Below are 22,570 nucleotides of genomic sequence, written 5' to 3'. Positions count from 1 at the left end.
GTGCATTTTTATGTTTTGCACCAAAGGTTTTAAACAGTTCCTAGACAAAACAATTCTATTTTAATGCACAGAATTCCTATCTTGGGTTATCTTCTTTACAGCCATATATGTTTTATTAGTTTATTTTTATTGGCCTATCTCCTTGCTAGAACATAAGCTCCCTGAGGACCAGGGCACACCTGTGTAGCACTCTGTTCCCGGTGCCTACCATGGGGCCAGGCACGTAGGGAGCCCCTGGAAACAGGTTGAGAGGGTGCACAGACCGGTGTTTGCAGGGGCCGGCTGTTTACGTAGCTCTCCCTTTGCGGCAGCTGCTCTCCGCCCATCTTTCTCTTAATAGTTATGGATTATGGAAAAGAAGAACAAAGCGCATTAAGAGGTCCCCCTGCATTTGATTTGAGGAAGTTTTCATCCGAACAGCTCCATTGATTGGCCTTTCGCGTACAGCCTTATTCCCTTCTCACAAAATGAATATTGCCTTGTCTCCTTGAGAAAAATTGATTTCAGCCAGAAAGGAGAAGAGCAAACTCCCTGCTCCTGCTCTTTTTTTTTTTTTTTTCTCCCACCGAGACGGAATTTATCTCTTAGGTAGGTGGGGGGTGGAAATAGGAATAATTGGACCAGAAGCTAATTCCCAGAGATTCATTGTCTCGAAAGCTCCCACCAGAATGTGAGAAGCTTGCCTTGAATTGCATGCTAATGATAAATGACAACTCTAACAGACCGTCACATTGAGATGTTTAGTCCTTCCTGCTAGGAGATGACACATTAATTTTCTCTCAGATTTACATTGGATTCTTAATAAAATATCGGTGTTGGAATATGACAAGTGAGGGGCCACGGAAGCACCAGGCGCCATTTGGGAGGCGTGGACTTCGGCCGGAGGAGACTGCGGTGGGGCTGAACATGAGCCAGGCGCTGGGTGGCATTGGAGCAGGGCTCCCATCACTGTGCTGGGATGGGGCTTACGTGACCTGGCTGCACCAAGCAGCAGGAATGGCTGGTCCTCTTTCTTGACTATAGTGTTGAATGCAAAGACAGGTGATGCCATTAATTCTCTCTCATCTTAAACCCCTTTTTCTTTGGCTTGTCACTGACCAAATGCTTTCAGCGTAATAAGTGAAGTTTTCTATTTTTAAGAAAAGTTGCTGTTTCTTGATTAATTTGCTCATTTGATGAGGACTTATGGAGTGTTTGCTGTTTACAAGTTACGAAGGTAGAGAGGCAGAAGCAGCAACCAGACATGCCAAGTCTAAGTGATCATCCCACTTCCCTGCTTCAAAACCTCCAGTTGCTTCCATGCCCTCGAGAGCAATGTTCGGAATTCTCGGAGGATCCACAAAGCCCCCGGATCTAACCCCTCTGGACGTGCCGTTCCCTTTGTCTGGAAGGCGCCTCTCCTCATTCTTTTTGGCTGACTTTTACCCTCTTTAATCCCTCGGCCTACTATCACTTTTTCAAGGGGCCGAGGAGGTGGGGGTCATAACCCCTCTGCCCCGATCTGGACGCAGCCTCTCTGTAGGATGCTGTCAGGTGCCCTCTGCTTTTCCTTCCTTGCGCTTACCGGAGTTGCACTCTCCAGGTTAATTTATGCTGTCTTACATTTTATGCTACATTTGTATTAAGATTGGAGTCCTCGCTTTTCCTTCATCGCTGTTAATACACGTGTACCCTTGGTTAATTCGTGTCTCTCATCACTCTTACAGTAAAATCCACCCTGGTTCAGGAGCCCAGATTACTTGGGGTGAGCCGCTGTCTCGCCCCATCTCCTGCCCCTGCCCTGTTCTCTGTCTGCCAGCCTCTGCCAAGCTTCCTCTCCAAGCCTGGGCCTCGCCACGCTCTCTACCGAAAGCCCTTCCAGGGAGCCAGCATTCATGTCCTTGCCTTCGCCTCCGCTCCCACCCAGATGCTGCGTCCTGGGAGAGGCCTCTTGGCTGCCCATCGCCACCCACTCACAGCTGTTCTCAAACCCACTCATTCGCCATCTCTGGTGGGTCCCCTTTCCCTCCTGCAGCTCTGGGGCCTGCCCAGGGCGGGCCTCCGTGCGTCATTGTTCTTCCTCCCTACCGGACTGCAAGCTGTGCAGAGGCAGGGCTGTGGCACCCTCAGCAGCCGGCGTGAATGCTCGGCCGTGATAGCTGCTCAGTAAATATTAACTGAACAAATCAGTGAACGTCAGCGTAGAGTTTCAAGCCGAGGCCCTGGGAGCCCTGGGAAGGTGCCATGAAGGAGGCGTTCCTCCAGTCTTGCTCTGGAGCGAGTCTTGGTCATTACCATCTCTCCAAATGGGCAGCCTCTTCTTTTCAGGGACCTCCAGAGACAATTTATGTGAACAAACTGTGGCTTAATGATCTTGGGAAATTGGAAAATACAAGTTGACCTTTTTTTTTTTTTAGATAGAGTCTCACTTTGTCACCCAGGCTGGAGTGCGGTGGTGTGATCATAGCTCGCTGCAACCTCCACTTCCCAGGTTCAAGCGATTCTTGCACCTCAGCCTCATGAGTAGCTGGGATTAAAAGCGCCTGCCACCACGCCTGGCTAATTTTTGTATTTTTAGTAGAGATGGGGTTTCACCATGTTGGTCAGGCTGGTCTCGAACTCCTGACCTCAGGTGATCCTCCTGCCTCAGCCTCCCAAAGTGCTGGGATTACAGGCGTGAGCCACCATGCCCAGCCAAAAATACAAATTGATTTCTGCCTCTGAGTTCTGGAAGCCCTAGCCACCCCTCATCCTGTTCTCAACTCTCCACAAAGACATTGTGGCCCTTAGAGACGGAATCTAGGTGTGTCCCGACCCGCCAGGTTCTCCTCTTGCTTGGTTGTTCGGGATCAGCCTTCCTAGGGTTATAGCCAGGATTAAATGAGACTGACTGCATGAAACACTAGCTACAGGATAGTGCCATTGGCTATCCTTGCTTTTATTCAGAAAAATGAGGCCGGCTGCATGGCTCACCCCTGTAATCCAGCACTTTGAGAGGCTGAGGCGGGTGGATCATTTGAGGCCAGGAGTTTGAAACCAGCCTGGCCAACACGGCGAAACCCCTGTGTCTACTAAAAATACAAAAATTAGCTGGGTGTGTTTGGTGGGCGCCTGTTGTCTCACTTACTTGGGAGGGTGAGTCAGGAGAATTGCTTGAGCCCAAGAGGCGGAGGTTGCAGTGAGCAGAGATCATGCCACAGTACTCCACCCTGGGTGACAAAGCGAGACAGTGTCTCCAAAAAAAGAAAAGAAAAATGAAAGCACATTCTGAATCTCTGGGAACGAAGCTCTTCGGAAGCACAAGCTTCTGGGCCCTGCCCATTGAACACGGCAAAAGCAGGAGCAATCACGGCCGTCTCGTGGCTTGTGGGGGGCTTTTAGGCCGACGAATCTATCTAGTCGTTTGTTCTCCGATAAGAAAACCTCTTTTACGATTTTCAATTTGCCCTTATTTTAATGAAAAGAAGCTGGGGTTGGACCGCCCAAGAAGGAGCTAATCAAATAAAGCAAATTGGTGCTACCTTCTCCTTGTCCTTATTATTCGTATGGCTCTAGCTGGAATGTATTATGAGAAGCAATTGGTTTTCATATCTGGCAGATTGCAGCCTGGGCCGGGCCTGTCAGCCTTCTCTTCCCCCTCTTTCCATAAATAGCTGAGAGTGGCCGGGCTGCGGGGTGTGGGGGAGGACACGGAATGCTTGTAACCAGTTTTCTTGCTCCTTGTCCCCCAAATCGTGAAGACCCCTGTAAACAAGTCAGAAGAAGTCTCCAGGTTGAAAGTTAATAAGCCAGTTCCTTCCTGTGAGATTCGGGCTGTCGCCGTGGCTTCTTGAGGTTCCGTGTGGCGTCCTGTCAACCTTGCTATGTGCAAGGCATCGATTCCTGCCCTCGCTGGGTTTGTGCGAGGGAGAGATAAGCAGAGGAGACGTTCCTTCATCGCACTTTTTCCCTCCCCTTGCAACAAAAGGAAGAACTACAATTTAAATCGGGCTCAGCCCGCCCTTGCTCTGTATGAAGTGTTTTGCCATGGGCGGTTCTTGGGCTCCCCAAAGTACTATGAGTTGTTGTGACTGTAGAAAGGGAGGGGTAGCTGGGGCGTGCCAGGGATTTGAAACAAGACATCAGGAGGGGGTGCAGTGGGGCAATTCCCTGGTTCTCCCCTTACCGGCTGTGCGACGTTGGGGAAGTTACTTCTCTTCTCTGTGCCCTAAGCCTTCTCACCCTGTAAAATGAAGATAGCAATACCCAGCTACTAAAGTGACTGTCAGATTAAAATGGAACATGGGTGTAAAGGGCCCTCCCCGGCACCTGGCACAAGGTCCATGCAGAATAAATGGCAGCTCTTCTCATGGTCGCAGTTGTCCTGGTTGTTACTGACATTTTAGTCCGGGCCACGTACCTCTAATGGTGCATGGAAATCAGGCCATTCCGTGTTGGAAAGATCAGAAAGAAAGGTGCAGGTGCATGAAATATGTAAGCTGCAATAAAGGGTGACATTCCTCATTTTCCAGCTGCCCACTGGAACAGAGATTCTGCACTGGCCTCAGGAATAGTGTCCACTCTTCTAGGACACTGCAGGCCCTGTCTTGTCACGGGAGCCTGATTGACATTTGGGGTCAGGGCTGGGAGGCAGTTGGAACTGCATGAACTGCCTTTCCCTCCAGCCAGGCCCTTCCCTGTGCCTTGTGGCAGGAGCGATAGGACCAAAGGCATTGGGAGGAAACAGCGGAGCTGACCTAGGGTTTGGGTTCCAGCTGGAAAAAGAGTTCTTTAGAAGCCATCCAGATACTGTTCCTGGAGTCCCACTGGGAACTGGGACATCATCTGTTCTTAAAGGGGTGCTGCAAGTAACAGATCTTATGAATTCACAGGAGCAATAGCCGGTCAACCTGAACAGAGCTTATTGCACAAAATCTGCTGCCTCCGGGCCAGGACTGGGGGAATGGGCTGACAAGGAGAAAGATCCACCGCAAGTCCACGGATCGCTGGAATAGCAGGCTGGGTCTCAGTTGTCTGCACAGATGAAATTGGTGGTTGTTGAGGTCCTGGAAATGATCAGTTAGTGACAGAGAAAGTGGGGGTTTGAGGGAGAGGGGCCATGAACCAGACCTGTTTTGGATGCATTGATTTCTAAAGCAAGACGCTGGAAAGAGTGTCTACACTTTTTATTTTGCAGAATTAACCTAGTCTTCGATTCAATCCCCAGTTGCTCCATAAATTTCTACTTAATATCCACACGCAAAACGTCTCAAGAACACGTCACCCCTCTGATCTTCAGTTATTAATCATCTTTTATCTACCTAATTTGAAAAAGATCACTCCCTAAAGTGATAGGTGAATCTGTGAGCTGCAAGTGTTTGGAGCTGGCCTCTCCCATGGGTGGGTTTGCCGGCTACACCTTACAATGCACCATTTCATTACTCTCTCAGTCCCCTCATTGTTACTCCCCACAGGGGAACCCTACAAAAAGAGGACAAGTCTGTTAGTTACAGAGAACATGTGCTATATGACAGGCAGCACGCTGGGCACCTTACACACATCCTATTCACTAAAACAGAGAGACCAAGTAATTTGTTCAAGATCACACAGCTCTTAAGGAGCTGAGCTAAAATTTAAGATACAACCTAGATCTCACTCCAAATCTCATAATCTTCTTTTAAAAAACATTCTATTATGGAAAAATTTCAAACATCTACAAATATAAACAGACTAGCGTAATGAATTCCCATATACTTATCATTCAACTTTAATATGGTCAGTCTTATTTCTTTTTTTTTTTTTAAAGCAAAAACATTTTACTATGGAAATACTGGATGGTTTTATAGGATTCAAAGGGAGAGATACATCTGAAGCTTGGGCACAGAATGGCAACAGGGATGAGACTCGGTGGTTTAGAGCAAATGGGCTGAAGTCAGATAGTCTGGATTTGAATGTTGACTCTCACACTTACTAGTCCTCTGACCTTGAAAATTTGCTTAACCACTCAGTGTACTCAACTCTAAAATGGATATAAGAGCAGTGCTTCCTCATAGGTAGTTCTGAGCATTAAGCAGTTAATGTACGTGAAGAATAGAACATGGAATGACCAAGACTCGCTGCAGAGCAAGACTGGAGGAATTCCTTCATGGCTCCTTCCCAGGGCTCCCAGGGGCTCAGCTTGAAACTCTACGCTGATGTTCACTGATTTGTTCAGTTAATATTTACTGAGCAGGGCCAGGTGTGGTGGCTCATGCCTGTAATCCCAGCACTTTGGGAGGCCGAGGCAGGTGGATCACCTGAGGTCAGGAGTTCAAGACCAGCCTGACCAACATGGTGAAACCCTGTCTCTACTAAAAATACAAAAATTAGCGGGGCGTGGGGCATGTACCTGTAATCCCAGCTTCCAGGGAGGCTGAGGCAGGAGAATTGCTTGAACCCGGGAGGTGCAAGTTGCAGTGAGCCAAGATAGTACCATTGCACTCCAGTCTGGGTGACAGAGCGAGACTCCATCTCGAAACAAAACAAAATATATTTACTGAGCAGCTATCGTGGCCGAGCATTCACGTGGGGTGCCGTGGGTGCCACAGCCCCACCTCTGCACAGCTTACAGTCCAGTGGGGAGGAAGGACAATTTTATATCAGTGCCTGCTATTTGGTAAGCACTCAATAATTGTTGGTTCTTTGAATTCTTCTTGTTATTATATCATGGTCAGTCTTATTTTATCCATACTCTCCCATTCCTTCCCTCAACATTATTTGGAAGCATCTCTCAGACACTGTATAATTTCATCAGTAAATATTTCAGTATACTTCTCTAAAAGATAAGTTCTCTTTTAAAAAAATACTTCTGCACTACACTGATCACTGTTACAAATGAATAATAATTCTAAATCTCATTATATACCCAGTCACTGTTCAACATTTCGGTTGTTTCACAAATGCCATCTTTCATTTTACAGTTTGTTTGGCTCAGCCAGTATCCCAGTAAGGTCTACGTATTGCAATTGGTTGATTATTTCTTTGACTTTTTCAGTCTATATGTTCTCATTCCAGCACGCTCCTGCTCTTTTTTTCTCTCTTACTTACTCATTCTTCCTCAGAGAATTGGTTATTGGTTAAAGAAGCCAAGTCATTCGCCCCGTAGAGTCTTCCATAGTCTGGATTTTGCTGACTGTATCCCCATGCCATCATTTACCATACCATGTCCCAGCGCCCTCGGCAGATCGTAGAAAGTGGAGGTTGGAGCAAGAGTTCTCAATAGCTTCAAGGTCAATTTTTTTTTTTTTTTTTGCAGCAAAATGTACTTCCATCAGGGGATGTCTTAGTCCATTTGTGTTGCTATAATGGAATACTACAGACTGGGTAATTTATAAACAATAGAAGTTTATTTGGCTCATGGTTCTGGAGGCTGGGAAGTTCAGGAGCATGGCACCTGGTGAGGGCCTTTGTGCTACATCATCCCATGGTGGAAGGTGGAAGGGCAAGAGAGGGCAAGAATGAGAGAACGAGAATGAGAGAGGAGGAGGGGGCCACCAGACTCACTTTTATTTAAAAAAAGCCACTCCTGTAATAACTAACTCACTCCCAAAATAATGACGTTAATCCATTCATGACCTAATCACCTCTTATTAGGCCTGACCTCCCAACAGTGTTGTAGTGGGGATTAAGTTTCCAACACATGAACTTTAGGGGGACACATCCAAACCATAGCAGAGGACATGTACTATCTGGTTGTCTCTCTTTTGTGATGTCAGCCACCATTGATGATCCATGCCCAGATCCGTTAATTCATTAGGGATTACAAAACAATGATATTTTAATTCTCTCATTTCTTCTTCATTTATTGGCTGGAGTACTTTTATAGAGAAAGTTCTTTCTCCTCCTATTTGGTAACTCAAAAGAACAGTTTGTACAGGAAAGGCAGGATATGTGGCCTAATTCTCCTTTTCTTTTTTTATTTTTTTAGTTTTCAAAATAATGTATTGGGTCACTAGCATCTTCCAACAATGAGCAATTAGTTTTTTGTTTGTTTGAGGACTATTATGAACTCATAGATTTAAACATATTTAATGTATTTCAGTCGAATGTTGATGTTCAAATTGTCCCGTCTTTGGTTAGTGGGAGCCTCTTCAAGTTGGTTCCGGAGTCTTTTTTTTTTTTTTTTTTAATTGAGATGGGGTCTCACTCTGTCACCCAGGCTGGAGTGCAGTGGTGCTATCTCGGTTCACTGTAACCTCCGCCTCCTGGTCTCAAGTGATTCTCTCACCTCAGCCTCCTGAGTAGCTGGGACCACAGGCATGCGCCACCACACTTTGTTGTAGAGACAGGGTTTTGCCATGTTGTCCAGGCTAGTCTTGAACTCATGAGCTCAAGCAATCTGCCCTCCTCAGCCTCCCAAAGTGCTGAGATTACACACGTGAGCCACCACACCTGGTCTGGAGTCCTTTTCATATTAGCTTAAGTCTTCCATACAGCTAACATCATACTTAATGATGAAAGACTGTATGCTTCCCCCTAAAATCAGGAACAGGGCAAAGTGTTGACTCTCACCACTTCTGTTCAACATTGGACTGGAGGTGCCAGCCAGTGCAATAAAGCAAGAGAAAGAAAAGCATCCACAATGGGAAGAAGAAAGTGGAGTCACAGGTGACTTAATTATATATGTAAACCATCCTAAAGAATCTACAAAAAAAATTTACTAGAACTAATAAATAGGTTTAGCAAGGGTCACAGGATAAGATCAATATACAAAATTCAATTGTATTTCTATATAGTACAAATGAACAATCCAAAAATAAATTGAGAAAACAATTTCATTCATAATATCTTCAAAAATAATAAAGTGCATAGGATAAATGTAAGTTACAAAGTGTAAAACCCATATATTGAAAACTACAAAGTCTTAATGAAAGAAATTACAGATTTACCTGGGTAGAAAGACATTCCATGTTCTGCAATTGGAAGTGGTTGGAAGACTCAATATTGTTAAGATGGCAATTCTCTCAAAATTGATTTCTAGATTCAGTACAACTCCAATTAAAATTCTAGCAGCCTTTTTTCCTGAGAAATTGTCAGGCTAACCTTAAAATATATATGGAAATACAAAGGACTTAAAATAGCCAAAACAGTTTTGAAAAAGAAGAACAAAGTTGGAGGACTTATAGTCCTGGATTTCAAAACTTATTATAAAGCTGCTACAATCAAGATAGATAGTATTGGCATAAAAATAGACAATGGAACAGAAGAGAAAGTTCAGGAATAAAATCGTATGTTTATGGTCAATTTATTTTCAACAAAGGTGCAAAAGCAATTCAGTGGAGTTGGGGGTGGAGAAAATAGGCTGTTTAAATTTAAAAAATGGTGCTGGGACAATTGGATATTCAGTGACAAAAATAAACTTGACCTTTATCTCACACCATATGCAAAAATTCACTCAAAATGGATCATGACCTAAATGCAAGAGCTAAAGATATAAAAGATATAGAAGAAGACATAAGACATGTTTATTACCTTGGGTTAGGCAAAGCACCCTTAGATGAGACTAAGTACTATTCATAAAAGAAAAAATTGATAAATTGGAACTTACCAAAGGGGAAAATTTTTACTCTTTTAAAGAAACCATCAAGCCATTAAGGAAAAGAGGAGACAAGTTATGGATTGGGAGAAAGTATTTGCAAATCATATGTCTGATAAAGGACTTGTATCTAGATTATATGTAAAGAGCTCTTAAAACTCAAAAAACAAGAAGGCAACTCAATTAAAAATAGGCAAGAGATTCAAATAGATTCAATGTCTATCTGAATGGCTAACAAGGACATGAAAAGATACTCAACATCATTAGTTATTAGGGAAATGCAAATTAAAACCACGATACACTCACTAGGATGCCTATAATCCAAAAGACAGATAATGTCAAGCGCTGGGGAGGATGTGGAGAAATTGGAACCCTCCTCCATTCCTAGTGGGAATGAATGGAAAATGGTGCTGCCATGTTGGAAAACAGTCTGGCAGTTTTATTTTTATCTAATAAGATGTAAGTATCTTTCACATATTGTTGCTGGGTTTTGAATCATGGTCAAGAAAGTTTTCTCCACTTTCAGGTTATAGAGAAATTCACCTGTATTTTCTTGTAGGGTAGGTATGATTTTATTTATTACATTGAAATCTCTGACTGTTTAGCATCAGTGCTGCTGTATGATGTGAGGGGTAGACCCATTTTGGTATTTTCCATGTGCCTTCTAGGTCCCCCAATTTCACTTATGAAAAACTTGACCCCTTCAGCCAGGCGTGGTGGCTCACGCCTGTAATCCCAGCACTTTGGGAGGGTGAGGCGGGCAGATCACAAGGTCAGGAGATCGAGACCATCCTGGCTAACACAGTGAAACCCCGTCTCTACTGAAAATAAAATAAATAAATAAATAAATAAATAAATAAAAATTAGCCGGGCGTGGTGGCGGGCGCCTATAGTCCCAGCTACTTGGGAGGCTGAGGCAGGAGAATGGCATGAACCCAGAAGGCGGAGCTTGCAGTGAGCCGAGATCGCACCATTGCACTCCAGCCTGGGCGACAAAGCAAGACTCCATCTCAAAAAATAAAAAATAAAAAAAAGAAAGAAAAACTTGACTCCTTCTCCCACTGACTTGACATACCTCCTTGATTGTGTATACTGAATTTGTATGTGTAAGTGGAATTATTTCTGAAATTTCTATTCTGTTCCATTGGCTTGTCTCTGCATGTGTAAATTCCATACTTTTTAAGATATAAAACTTTTCTCATATGTGTTAATAGCTGGTAACGCTAGCCCCTATGCCTTGGTCTTCTTTTGGGAGGTTTATTTGGCTATTCTTAGTGCTTCTTCCTTTCAAATAAACTTTACAATAAAATGTTCTAGATCCAGAAAAAAAATTCCTGATGGGATTCTCATTGTTATGACTTCACATTTATAAATTAACTTGGGTTTTCTTCTAGGGTTTTTATGGTTTTAGGTCTAACATATAAGTCTTTAATCCATCTTGAATTAATTTTTGTATAAGGTGTAAGGAAGGGATCCAGTTTCAGTTTTCTACATATGGCTAGCCAGTTTTCCCAGCACCATTTATTAAATAGGGAATCCTTTCCCCATTTCTTGTTTCTGTCAGGTTTGTCAAAGATCAGATAGTTGTAGATATGCAGCATTATTTCTGAGGGCTCTGTTCTGTTCCATTGGTCTATATCTCTGTTTTGGTACCAGTACCATGCTGTTTTGGTTACTGTAGCCTTGTAGTATAGTTTGAAGTCAGGTAGTGTGACGCCTCCAGCTTTGTTCTTTTGGCTTAGGATTGACCTGGCAATGTGGGCTCTTTTTTGGTTCCATATGAACTTTAAAGTAGTTTTTTCCCAATTCTGTGAAGAAAGTCATTGGTAGCTTGATGGGGATGGCATTGAATCTATAAATTTTTCAGGACATAGGAATGGGCAAGGACTTCATGTCTAAAACACCAAAAGCAATGGCAACAAAAGCCAAAATTGACAAATGGGATCTCATTAAACCAAAGAGCTTCTGCACAGCAAAAGAAACCACCATCAGAGTGAAAAGGCAACCTACAGAATGGGAGAAAATTTTTGCAATCTACTCATCTGACAAAGGGCTAATATCCAGAATCTACAATGAACTCAAACAAATTTACAAGAAAAAAACAAACCACCCCATCAAAAAGTGGGCGAGGGATATGAACAGACACTTCTCAAAAGAAGACATTTATGCAGCCAAAAAACACATGAAAAAATGCTCATCATCACTGGCCATCAGAGAAATGCAAATCAAAACCACAATGAGATACCATCTCACACCAGTTAGAATGGCGATCATTAAAAAGTCAGGAAACAACAGGTGCTGGAGAGGATGTGGAGAAATAGGAACACTTTTACACTGTTGGTGGGACTGTAAACTAGTTCAAGCATTGCGGAAGTCGGTGTGGCGATTCCTCAGGGATCTAGAACCAGAAATACCATTTGACCTAGCCATCCCATTACTGGGCATATACCCAAAGGATTATAAATCATGCTGCTATAAAGACACATGCACATGTATGTTTATTGCGGCACTATTCACAATAGCAAAGACTTGGAACCAACCCAAATGTCCAACAATGACAGACTGGATTAAGAAAATGTGGCACATATATACCATGGAATACTATGCAGCCATAAAAAATGATGAGTTCATGTCCTTTGTAGGGACATGGATGAAGCTGGAAACCATCATTCTCAGCAAACTATCGCAAGGACAAAAAACCAAACACCACATGTTCTCACTCATAGGTGGGAACTGAACAATGAGAGCCCATGGACACAGAAAGGGGAACATCACACACTGGGGACTGTTGTGGGGTGGGGGGAGGCGGGGAGGGATAGCATTAGGAGATATACCTAATGCTAAACGACGAGTTAATGGGTGCAGCACACCAACATGGCACATGTATACATATGTAACAAACCTGCACATTGTGCACATGTACCCTAAAGCTTAAAGTATAATAATAATAATAAAAATAAATACATAAATTAATTAATTAATTAATTAACTTCGGAAGATTGACATTTTAATGATCATAACTCTACCTAACCAAGACATGTTTTTGCATGAATCAAAACCTACTCTTGTGTCTGTTAGAATATTTTTAGAGTTTTTCTTTTAGGTTTTGGGAATTTCTTGTTAAATGTATGCCTAGGCATTTAATTTTGTTTTTCTATAGTAAATGGGGACTTCCATCATTTCATCAATCTATCTAGTCAATAGTTTATATTTTAATTATTTAGCCAAGATATATATATATGTGTGTGTGTGTGTATATATATATATACACACACACACACATATATACATACATACACACACATACATACAATGTCTATAAGCTATTGGCTGATAATCTATAAGCCAATAGCATATAGATGTTTCATATATTTCTATCTTATATATAATATATAATACAGTTTTACTCTGTGTAATCTATGCAGTCTTACTGAGACTGTATTATATATATAATACATATAACAGATCTTAGAGAAGATGTATCTATAAGCCAATAGCTTATAGATATTATATATATACTATATCTTTCTTGGCTAGATAATTAAAATATAAGCTAACTTTATACCCATTTCTTTACTGTTGTAATTTGTAGTAGGTTTCCATTGATCCCATGACCTTTTTGCCATGTTGCACTGAGCGCTATTGGTTTTGCTCGCTATTAGTGTCTTAGATAAAAGGTTTCCTTGGCTAGATACCTCCCTAGTGAGAATAAAGCTCCCTGTTGTCCTCGTATTTTTCTTGACATGCCTCTGCACGGCTGCAGTGGAGGTCTCGGAAGGTTTCCCTGTGGCTGTCTCACACCATCAGCCTTCGTTCAGCTTCCCCAGAAGGAGATCCCGAGATGAAGACTTGAGTGTGAACAGTTTATCTGAGAAGCCATCCCAGGAAACACCAGTCAGGGCATGTGGAAGTGAAAGAGGAGGAGGAGGAATGCAAATGAAGGGCCATTCCCCCTGCAAGTCACCACTGTGGGAACTGGAGCTAACAAGCAGAGGGGAGTTTCACATAGGGCACTCAGAGCGACCCCCTCCACTGGGCAGGGAAGCCTGAGATTGCCCCAGAGTGACCCCAGCCACAGGGAAAGGAAGCCTGGGATTCACCCACGAAATCCCTGTCCATCGGGTAAAGGATGCTTTCAGGGTGGTAATGATCACCCAGCAGGTGGAGCAGAACGGAGACTGGCCCCACAGCCTGTGCTAGCCCAGCAGCCTCAGGGGCAACTCTGGAGTCAGACCAACTCAGCGTGTATCCTGCCTGAACACTTTGTGGCTAGAATGGTTTGATTATATGCTGGGAATGAGAATAATACCTACCTCATAGGGTGGGTGCAAGGATGCAAATGATATGGATCATAGTTAAGGGTTATAGGTATAAGTACGGATATAGATTTAGGTGTAGATGATACAGACACGCAAGTGGCGTGCCCCACTGGTACCGGGCACACAGTAAATCAACAATAACTGGAAGTGGGTGGCATTATTAAGTTGCAGGACTTCCATGCCTGCCCCATGAAGCTTCTGTTATCCTCTCTCTGCAATTCCATTCCTGTTTTCCTGCTCTTCTTGTGGGGAGGGGGGCTATCTTTTATGCCATCATGAAGTGTGTTAAAGCCCTCCCCTGACTGGGCCCTGTGGTCTAGCTCACCTGTCATTCATCCCAGAGCAGGACCTCACTTCCCTCCTCCTTCCTCTGATCCCTTCCCACCAGCTCTGACCTGCTTTTTTTTTTTTTCTTTTTTTTTTTTTTGAGATGCTTTGTCCCCCAGGCCGGAGTGCTGTGGCACGATCTCAGCTCACTGCAACCTCTGCCTCCCAGGTTCAAAAGATTCTCCTGCCTCAGCCTCCCTAGTAGCTGGAATTACAGGTGCCTGCCACCATGCCAGGCTAATTTTTTGTATTTTTAGTAGAGAAGGTGTTTCACCATGTTGGCCAGGCTGGTTCCAAACTCCTGTCCTCAAGTGATCCACCTGCCTCGGCCTCCCAAAGTACTGGGTCTGACTTGCTTTTGATTCTTTTCTGGGACGGCAGTACGGCCTCATTTTCTTTGCCTTGGGGGCACGTGGGCCCTTCTGCAGCCTGGCTTTCCCCTTTGCTGTTCCTAGGACCCTGAGTTGTGGTAAGGGCCTTCCCCATCACACAGAGCCAAACAAGTTCTAATAAAATCAGATTGGTGGATTAAACACTATTAGGTTGCTCATTATTGCAAGTTAAAATGATGATTCCATTTATTAAGGCCATTTAAGCTGGACACTTAAGTTCCCTGTGGGATTGTATCCTGCTGAAAGTGCCGGATGACAGGGCTACTCTCAGAATGCCAAAGGGCGGGTCACCGGAGGAAGGTGGGTTTCCTAGGGTGAGTGCAGTTGCGATTCTGACTGTGTACATGACAGTGTTTGAGAGAGTCCTCTCTCTGTGGGTCATACCACTTACGATGTGGGAACGGTTTGCCTGAGTACACTGCTGAGGTTATTAGTCATATTTAGAAAGGGCAAGGGATGGAACAAATCACAGTTCATGTCTTAGCTCACAAGAGGCTAGATTGGATCAACATCCAGTCTTCTCCTTGGATGGAGTATCTTCATTCTCCAGTCACAGAAAACCCATCCACAGAAGAAGACCCGGCGTTGCCATACTCTCATGAGTGTCTTCATTCTTTTTTTGGAGAGAATGAGCCACACGCAGAGCCCACCTGTTTCATTAAACAAGTTCCCTTGCTTATTCCTTAGGAAGTGGTCCTAAGCACAGTCCGTGGACTTCAGGCACCTTCTAATGGGTCTTTCAGGGGCGGGGAGGGCTTACAGCACTGTGAAGATTAAGGACAAACATCTAGAGAGGGGCTGAAGCGGGAAGAGGCTGACATCGTTGGCCCCACATGCAAGCCTACCTGCCATTTAGAAATGGAAGTGAATTGTAAGGTTTCCAATGCAGACTTGTAAGCAGGAGACAGATACCAGCGGGTGACAGCATTGTGACAAGCGCGTGGAGCCATTTCCTGATTGTTTTAGTCGATACAGACTTAGGGAGGAAACCAACACTGACACAAAGCAATTGTGCCCTGATCGGGAAACAATGAAGTATCGGGAGTCGCTGTTGAAAGTCTGTAATTTCCAGCGGAATTGCTGTTTAGTCATCATATTGCCGCTGAATGACATAGTCAGGCTGGGTGGAAACTACAATTAGCTGCAGTCACCCTAGTGGGACTGCTTTTTCCCCCCAGACAATAGAATATGAAGCCATCAACAGCCAATGTTCTGTGCCGCTTGTGAAATGGCCCATTGTTCGTTAGCAAGAAGAAAAGAAAGGCGCTGGAGGGTCTTGCCCCAGCCCTGCGGGGGACAGATGGCTGACTTATGGTTTCCTCGCCTCCGTTGTAGCAGAGAAACATACAAGCCAGGCTGAAGAAGCCCCACTTCATTTGCCTTATTTGTGTAAAGAGCTCTCTGGCCGTGGCTGAGAGTGAGGTGGCAAGACTGCGCTGGCCTCATGGTGCGCAGAATCGCTGGCATTCCTCTTCCCCTGCTGCACGTTCAGATGCAGAGTGGTGCAGCACTGCGTGGGGTGCTGCTAGATTTTGGGGGAGTCTTCCTTGACGTTGGATCTGCCCACAGCTACTGAAACTTTATTCTGAAAGTGGTTTATCACAGCACTTGCCCTCAGCTGCTAGAGGGGTTTAGTTCTTTCTCTCCTTGGGGTTTCCAAACCCAAATATGTGACCTGACCACCGCATCTGCAGATATGCACGTCATCAGCCTCTCCTCTCTGTGGTGGACGCGTGTTTTCTTTTTGGCAAATTCAAGGTTCTTTACCTTTTTCATCATCACACGAATGACCATCTAACTCTTAGCATTTAGGGAGCAGGCCACTATTTCCCTGAGATACTCTGGCTGTGGACTGAATAGATGACTTTACCTGGCAGTATCTGAGACCCCTGACAGCTGAAGCCCAAATGGGAAAGAATCGGGTACTTAGCTTGCTTGAGAAGCAAGACCGCAGATGCTCTTTCATATCTAGCAGTAATCTAAATGCAGGCAATGAACCAACAGCATTTGGCCTCGGTGAATAGCTCTGCCATTGGTCTGTTCTTAACATAGTCATCTAGCGTCTGCGTTAAACTTATTTATTTCCTAATGCTGGGTGATGGATTAAAAGATGTGTAGAAAATCCTTCCACAAGAGATAAGATATTGCAGGCTGCCACGACACCCCTGGCTCTTTTTGCTTTCTGTCTCTGTTTTGCCTACTTTTCAGTGCAGAGCTCAGGCCCCCACATCATATATCCTGATTACTTTGTGGTTATTACTGAGAGGATGTTTTTTAAGCCTATCATTGACACATTTAATTCATTAGGTACCAAATCCAAAGCAAATTTTGGCTGGCCATAAAACATGGTTAATCCAGGGAGCTGCAATAAAAGGTGAAAAATTATGTTCCAGCAAATGTGGAATATTGCTTTTCTGTAGAGACTTTTACTGGTCGACGATATCTTTCTTCATAAATTTTTCTTCTACTTGGTACTCTTGGTAACTTAACCATTTGTTGTTTCCAGACCACAGAATGGCTCAATGATACTCTACAACAGGAAGAAAGTGAAATACAGGAAAGATGGGTATTGCTGGAAAAAGAGGAAAGATGGGAAAACGACCAGAGAGGACCACATGAAACTCAAGGTCCAGGGAGTGGAGGTAAACAGCAGAAAAGGTTCCCTTGGTGCACAAATGTCATTTGCAGGCTGCAGTGGAGAATGGAATTGCTTGGAGTAATTTGATGCGAGTCACCTCTGTCCAAAGAATTTTTGTTTGCCAAGACCCTGGTTTTTGCTTTTGTTTCGTTTTTCTACCTTCTTACCCTATAGTCTCCATTCAAGTTTTCAGTGAAACTGGATTGAACTAAAGCACTCCTGTTTCTTGGGAGTCATTGCTATATAGATGGGGATTTGCAAGTTTCCTGTGGACTCATTTGTTGTATTTATCACGGAAGAGCCTCTGGATGCATTGAGAGTTTGCAAAGTGTCAGGGAAGAGGGGAGGCAGCGTAAGGAACTTCCCTCTTGAGGTGACCCTGGCCTCCCCCTGCCAAGCTGGCAGGCCCCTCACAGAGCCTGGCTTCACCCCCTCCACCGACAAACCCTGGGTGTGTCAGCCTTAATAGAGGTTTGAGATCATTAGATGGGATCACAGGTGTGCATGATTCTTGCATGGTTGGGGTCCTGCAGAAACATCTTGGGATCTTGGGCCGACTTCGGGTTTTGGCCCTTGGGTAAAGACTGGTTTCCTTGCTGTTGTTTTCACCCCACAGACTCTCAACCTTGGGCAGCCATGGAGAAATTCCCTTATTCCTCTTTGCCATCGTTTGAGGGCCTGAGCCATGTGTCACAGCCGTAGAGGGGGAGGGCATGAGTCAAGGTGAAGTCTTGGCCTGCTGGTTAACTAGCATCCACTTCCCTGCGTTCCTTACTGGTCCTGGGAAGGAACTTCCCCTGGGAACAGGGAAGGCACCGCCTTGGGCCCGGAGCTGAGAAGCTGGCTCGTGATCCACCTGTTATTTCGAACGGGTCAAAGAGAGGCATTCTGGAGTCTGTTGGTGTGTTGAGTTTGCGAGCATACAGGATGGATAGCTGGGACCATAAACCCACTTGAATTCAATGTGTTGCCCTTCCACGCCAATGTTTTTTGTGACGTGCTTTGTCATGATGACTTTTTCCGTATTAATCATGTGCTTTTATGGCTGTTAAAAATAGCATCAAATGGCCTGTATTATATGACCTCACAGAGAGATGACTTCTGTTTTATGTTTTTTTTTTTTTAAATACCTAATAACAATGCTTTATGGAGATGCACAAAGAAAAGCCTCTATCCAAGAAATTCAAGTTCCTGCGCTCTCCCGTGCTCAGTGTTTGCACAGTGTGGTTTAACTGACTGCACAGAACATTAAAATGCAGATTCCCCCAAACGCACTGCTCTGGGCGCACCTCTAGGACGGTGACCGCTGATCGTACAGACGCATTAGCCATCATCACAGGGAGCCAAAGGAGGCAGGGCTTGGTTCTTCCTGGGAGGACCCTCATCTCCTACGCTGGAGGGAGAGGTAGAGAGTGAGGCAAGGCTGGGTGGGGCCCCCGAACAATGAGGCTGCTCGCACCGGGAATAATAGGGCTGCGGGAATTCAAACTGGAAGTCACGGCAGCTCCTGTGCCCGTAGGCCCCTGGTATATTTCATTTTTAGTAATACGTACATCAGGAACTTCTGCTCGTGAGTAACAGCAGGGTGGAATTCTTCCTCAGCAGCAGCTGAGAAGCCGAGGGGAGAAAACAACCCACAGTGTTCGTTTTCTTTCCTCATGTTATAAATTAGAGTTGTCACTGGATGGAATCAGAATGATTTGTGGCTATTTGTTAGGCCATATTTATGTTTGGAGTTATTTGTGTGCTCATACTTGCAGGCAACAGTCTGTCCCCTCAGAACTTCGGGAAAGGGAGACGGGCAGGATGGGGAGGGGTTTCCATGACCTCCTAACATGGATGGCAGTGTGGGCAGTGGGAAGAGCTGGTGACACGATGCTTGCTTTGGGTTCTCAGAGAGAGCCCACCTACTATGATGCATTATGTGGTGGCCTTGCCCGTGAGCTCAGCGAGTTGTCCCACTGAGCCACTCAGCAGATATCGACCCTGTGTGCCTACTTTGTGCAAGGCACTATGGTGTCAGCAGAGAGAACAGGAGTCATATTCTCTGCCCCATGGACTCATGGTCAAGTTGAAGAGGCTTGACGTATGTGAGGGTCATCAATAGTGCTCAGAGGCAGAGCAGCCTGGGCTTTTATGATAAGCATCCTGGGAGTGCAGAGTGGGCTGGAATGGTCAGAGACACTTCCTAGGTCAGATGGGATACAAGCTGAGCCCTTAAAGTCGGGTGGGACTCTGTGTGTGTGTGTATATGTGTGTGTGTGTGTGTGTGTGTGTGTACGTGCAATTTACATATTGTTTGCAGTTTACCTTTTCCACTCTGCATTGTGGTCTGAGCTGTGTCCATGTTGATATTGAGGTCTCTTCATCCCTTTTCACAATTCTGTAGCATTCTACTATATAAACACTTGAGCCATTTCCCTGGCCATAGCCCCCACTTTAGATTCCTTTCAGTTTTTTAGCATTATAAATAACACTTCAGTAAGTGTTCTTATACACGTCTTTTTGGGCACATAGGCAACCTGGACCCAGAATTGCTGGGTTGTAAGGTCTGAGCATGTTCAGTTTATTAGACACTGCCTTATGGCTGCATAATTACATGCCCACCAGAACTGGAGATTACAGTTTTCCTCACATCCTCTCGCTTAGTGATAGATGAGAGATGGTACCCCCTTTTATTTGAATTTGAGTTTGTCTTAATTATTAGTGAGGATGAGTGCCTTCTTATGTTAATGGAAGCCTGTTGCTATGAATGGTCTACCATGGGCATGGACATGGATTTTTAAACAGCCCTGAAGAAGGCCTTTTCAGACAAGATCAACCCCCACATCTCACCAGCATTTCTGCTGCATTACCTCTGATCTGGACCAAGGGTGGGGAAGCCCAGGGGGTGTGCTCTGGCACAGTGGGTGGTTGGTCCTTTCCACCAGGAAATTGCAACAGGGATTTCCTTGGGGCTTTGTACCTCACAGGAGGAGGGGGCTTCTGAGTTTGGACTCTGCATCCTTCTTTGGTGGATTCAATCAGGCGGTTCCCATAGACTCAGCATCTTCATCACGTCAGGCACGGTGCCAGCCAGCTACTCTTCTGCTGGTTGGGGTGGACAGTCCTGCACAGGGTCTTGGAGCTGTGATTTTTCTACCACCGGAGCTGTTTTCCTCAGTTCAGGGGCATGATAAAGATATTTGGATCTACCGTTTAATATATCACTTGCTATAAGCCTTCCCTCAGGCCAGGAAAACTTCCAGCCCTGTTTATGGAACTGTTCAGCCATCTCGCTTCTTTTGTTCTCAGAGGCTGGGGCCCTCTGTACACACGGCAATTCAAAGGCACATTGATTTTCTCAGCCAGGCACAGGATGGGGGCAGCTGCTTTTGAAGCTGACGAGCTGTTAGGTCCATGATTAGTTGTCTTGTCTGCAAGCCAAGGAGAAGCTAGCTCGATAAGGTTTCCAGGGATGACAAAGGTTGGCAGGAAGGAAAAAGAGGGTGGTTGCGATGTCACTGTTTCAGGAGATGAAATCTCAGCAGGTCTGGAGTTGGCCCTGCACCCCATACAGATTTATGCCAGCTTCTTTGGTGCCTGACAGTGTGGAGGAGCTTTGGGAGTGGGAGACTCTCAGAGAGCGAAGGGCTGGATGTGAAGCATCACCCTGGTTCCGGGGTCACTGCAGCTTTGTGGTCGGATGAGCTGAGGGAGGTTAGTCAGAGGTGATGCTGCTCTCTGGGCCACACTGGAAGAATTCCTTCCAAGTTCATGATACTTTTCTCTGGCCCCAGAAGCTTGTGGGGCTGCCTTAGGTCCTGTGTCCGCATCTCTCTGCTGAGAGTGCTGGGTGTCCCAGAACCCAAGGCAGCTCTGGGCTCTTGTCCTCTCCAATTTCTTTGCTGCTGGGTTCCCACAACAGATGGGAGCCACACAGTTACTACTGGGACAGTCATGGGCTTACACATTTCCTATATACCAGGTATATCATCTCATTGAATCCTCATAAACACATCCCTGCAAAGTACATGGTATTATACCCATTTTATAGATGGAGAGATTGAACCTCAGAGAAGGTGTCTCTTGCCCTACGTCATACCTCAGTCAGTGGCAGAGCTGGTACTTGAGCCTGGGTCTGCTTGGTTCTGAAGCTCAAGCTCTTGCCCTTATATCAGTTCCTTCTGGGTACTCGGGTGGGGCCTGTAGACTTTTCAGATGAAGTCAGCACCTATTTATTTAGCACACATCCTTCCTTCATCCACTGGGGATTGGAGGCTTTCTATCCACCTAGTATGGCAATAGGTGCTGGGATGCAGTGATGTAAAGAGAACGTGTGGTCCCCTATCTCACGGGGAGACTAAAAAAATCAATCATGCAACCCTGATGCAGGGTTTTGAGGGCTGTGATAGAATTACAAGGCCCTGTTTGGGGGATGCAGGAGGGGAACCTGAGGCCGACTTGGCCTGAAGGAAGTGACATGAGCATAAGGAAATGGGGTGCGGTGGGAGCGGGTCAAGTGACAGAGGAGGGCTGGGAAATATTAATGAACAGAGTCTGTTGAGAATCAGCCAACGTGACTTGAAGCAACAGGCAACCAGAATCGTGATGGGTCAGTATTTCCCCCAGGCCTATCCAGACCAGGTCTTATCCTCCTAGCAAGGCGGCCCTCTCGGCTCTTAAGGCGTGACTTGCCATGGATGTTCTGCCTTTGGAACCAGTGGGTGGTCACGGCACAGAGGCTGTTGGTTTCATGGCTGTCACATGCACAGAGACAGCCCTCTCCACTGAGCCTGTTCTGTGGCAGAAGGAACCCCCTAGCCTGGACCATCTTTGGGTGGAAACACCAGCCCCTCACGTCTGACTGTCATTTTCAGATGTGAAGAGAACACGCAGTGTTGCTGATGTGTTTGTATTGCCTGTAAACAACGAAGAGTTTCTTTGACTTCTTAACTGCCTTAAAGCTAGAAGCCCGGCATTAGGACGGCAGTGGTGGTAACGAGGTTATGTTTTGAGACTTGGCCTCATTAGAAGTGATGTTCTTTATTTGGGCACTTAGGCCACATATAAAAAAAAAAAAGAAAGCACCTCTTTTAAAATAGGAATGATATTGTAGTTACTGCATTAGGAATTAACAGGGCATGAAATAACTGTCTGCCCTGTGGCAATGCCAGATCATTTCAGCTCCGCTTGCAGCCATAAGATAAATTGGTATCTTGCTTGCAGCCACTGGAAAACATTTTAAATAGCCAGCCATGAACATGTATGGTGCCCAAATCAAGTTTGAAAAACAGCAATAAATAGATAAGGTGGAGGTAAGGTGCCTAATGAAATGAACGAGGGGCAGAAGCTCACAGAAGGCAAACAAACCAGCAGGGAG

The 22,570-nt window shown here is 45.1% G+C and overlaps 1 protein-coding gene across 15 annotated transcripts in view; it reads left to right on the top strand.

Moving 5' to 3' along the window:
• Positions 1-22,570, top strand: part of CAMTA1 (calmodulin binding transcription activator 1) — a 982,737-nt gene that overhangs the window by 445,544 nt on the left and 514,623 nt on the right. For 14 of the 15 annotated variants that reach the window (XM_055104459.2, XM_063595030.1, XM_034954481.3 and 11 more), the window contains one exon: positions 17,077-17,212. The exons of the other annotated variant lie outside the window; for it this stretch is intronic. In XM_055104459.2, coding sequence (XP_054960434.1) covers positions 17,077-17,212 — 136 coding nt within the window. The remainder of the gene's footprint in view (positions 1-17,076; positions 17,213-22,570) is intronic. 15 annotated transcript variants of the gene reach the window in all.

This window comes from Pan paniscus, chromosome 1, assembly GCF_029289425.2.
Source record: "Pan paniscus chromosome 1, NHGRI_mPanPan1-v2.0_pri, whole genome shotgun sequence".
Lineage (NCBI taxonomy): Eukaryota > Metazoa > Chordata > Mammalia > Primates > Hominidae > Pan > Pan paniscus.
This window is presented reverse-complemented; position numbering and strand designations above follow the sequence as displayed.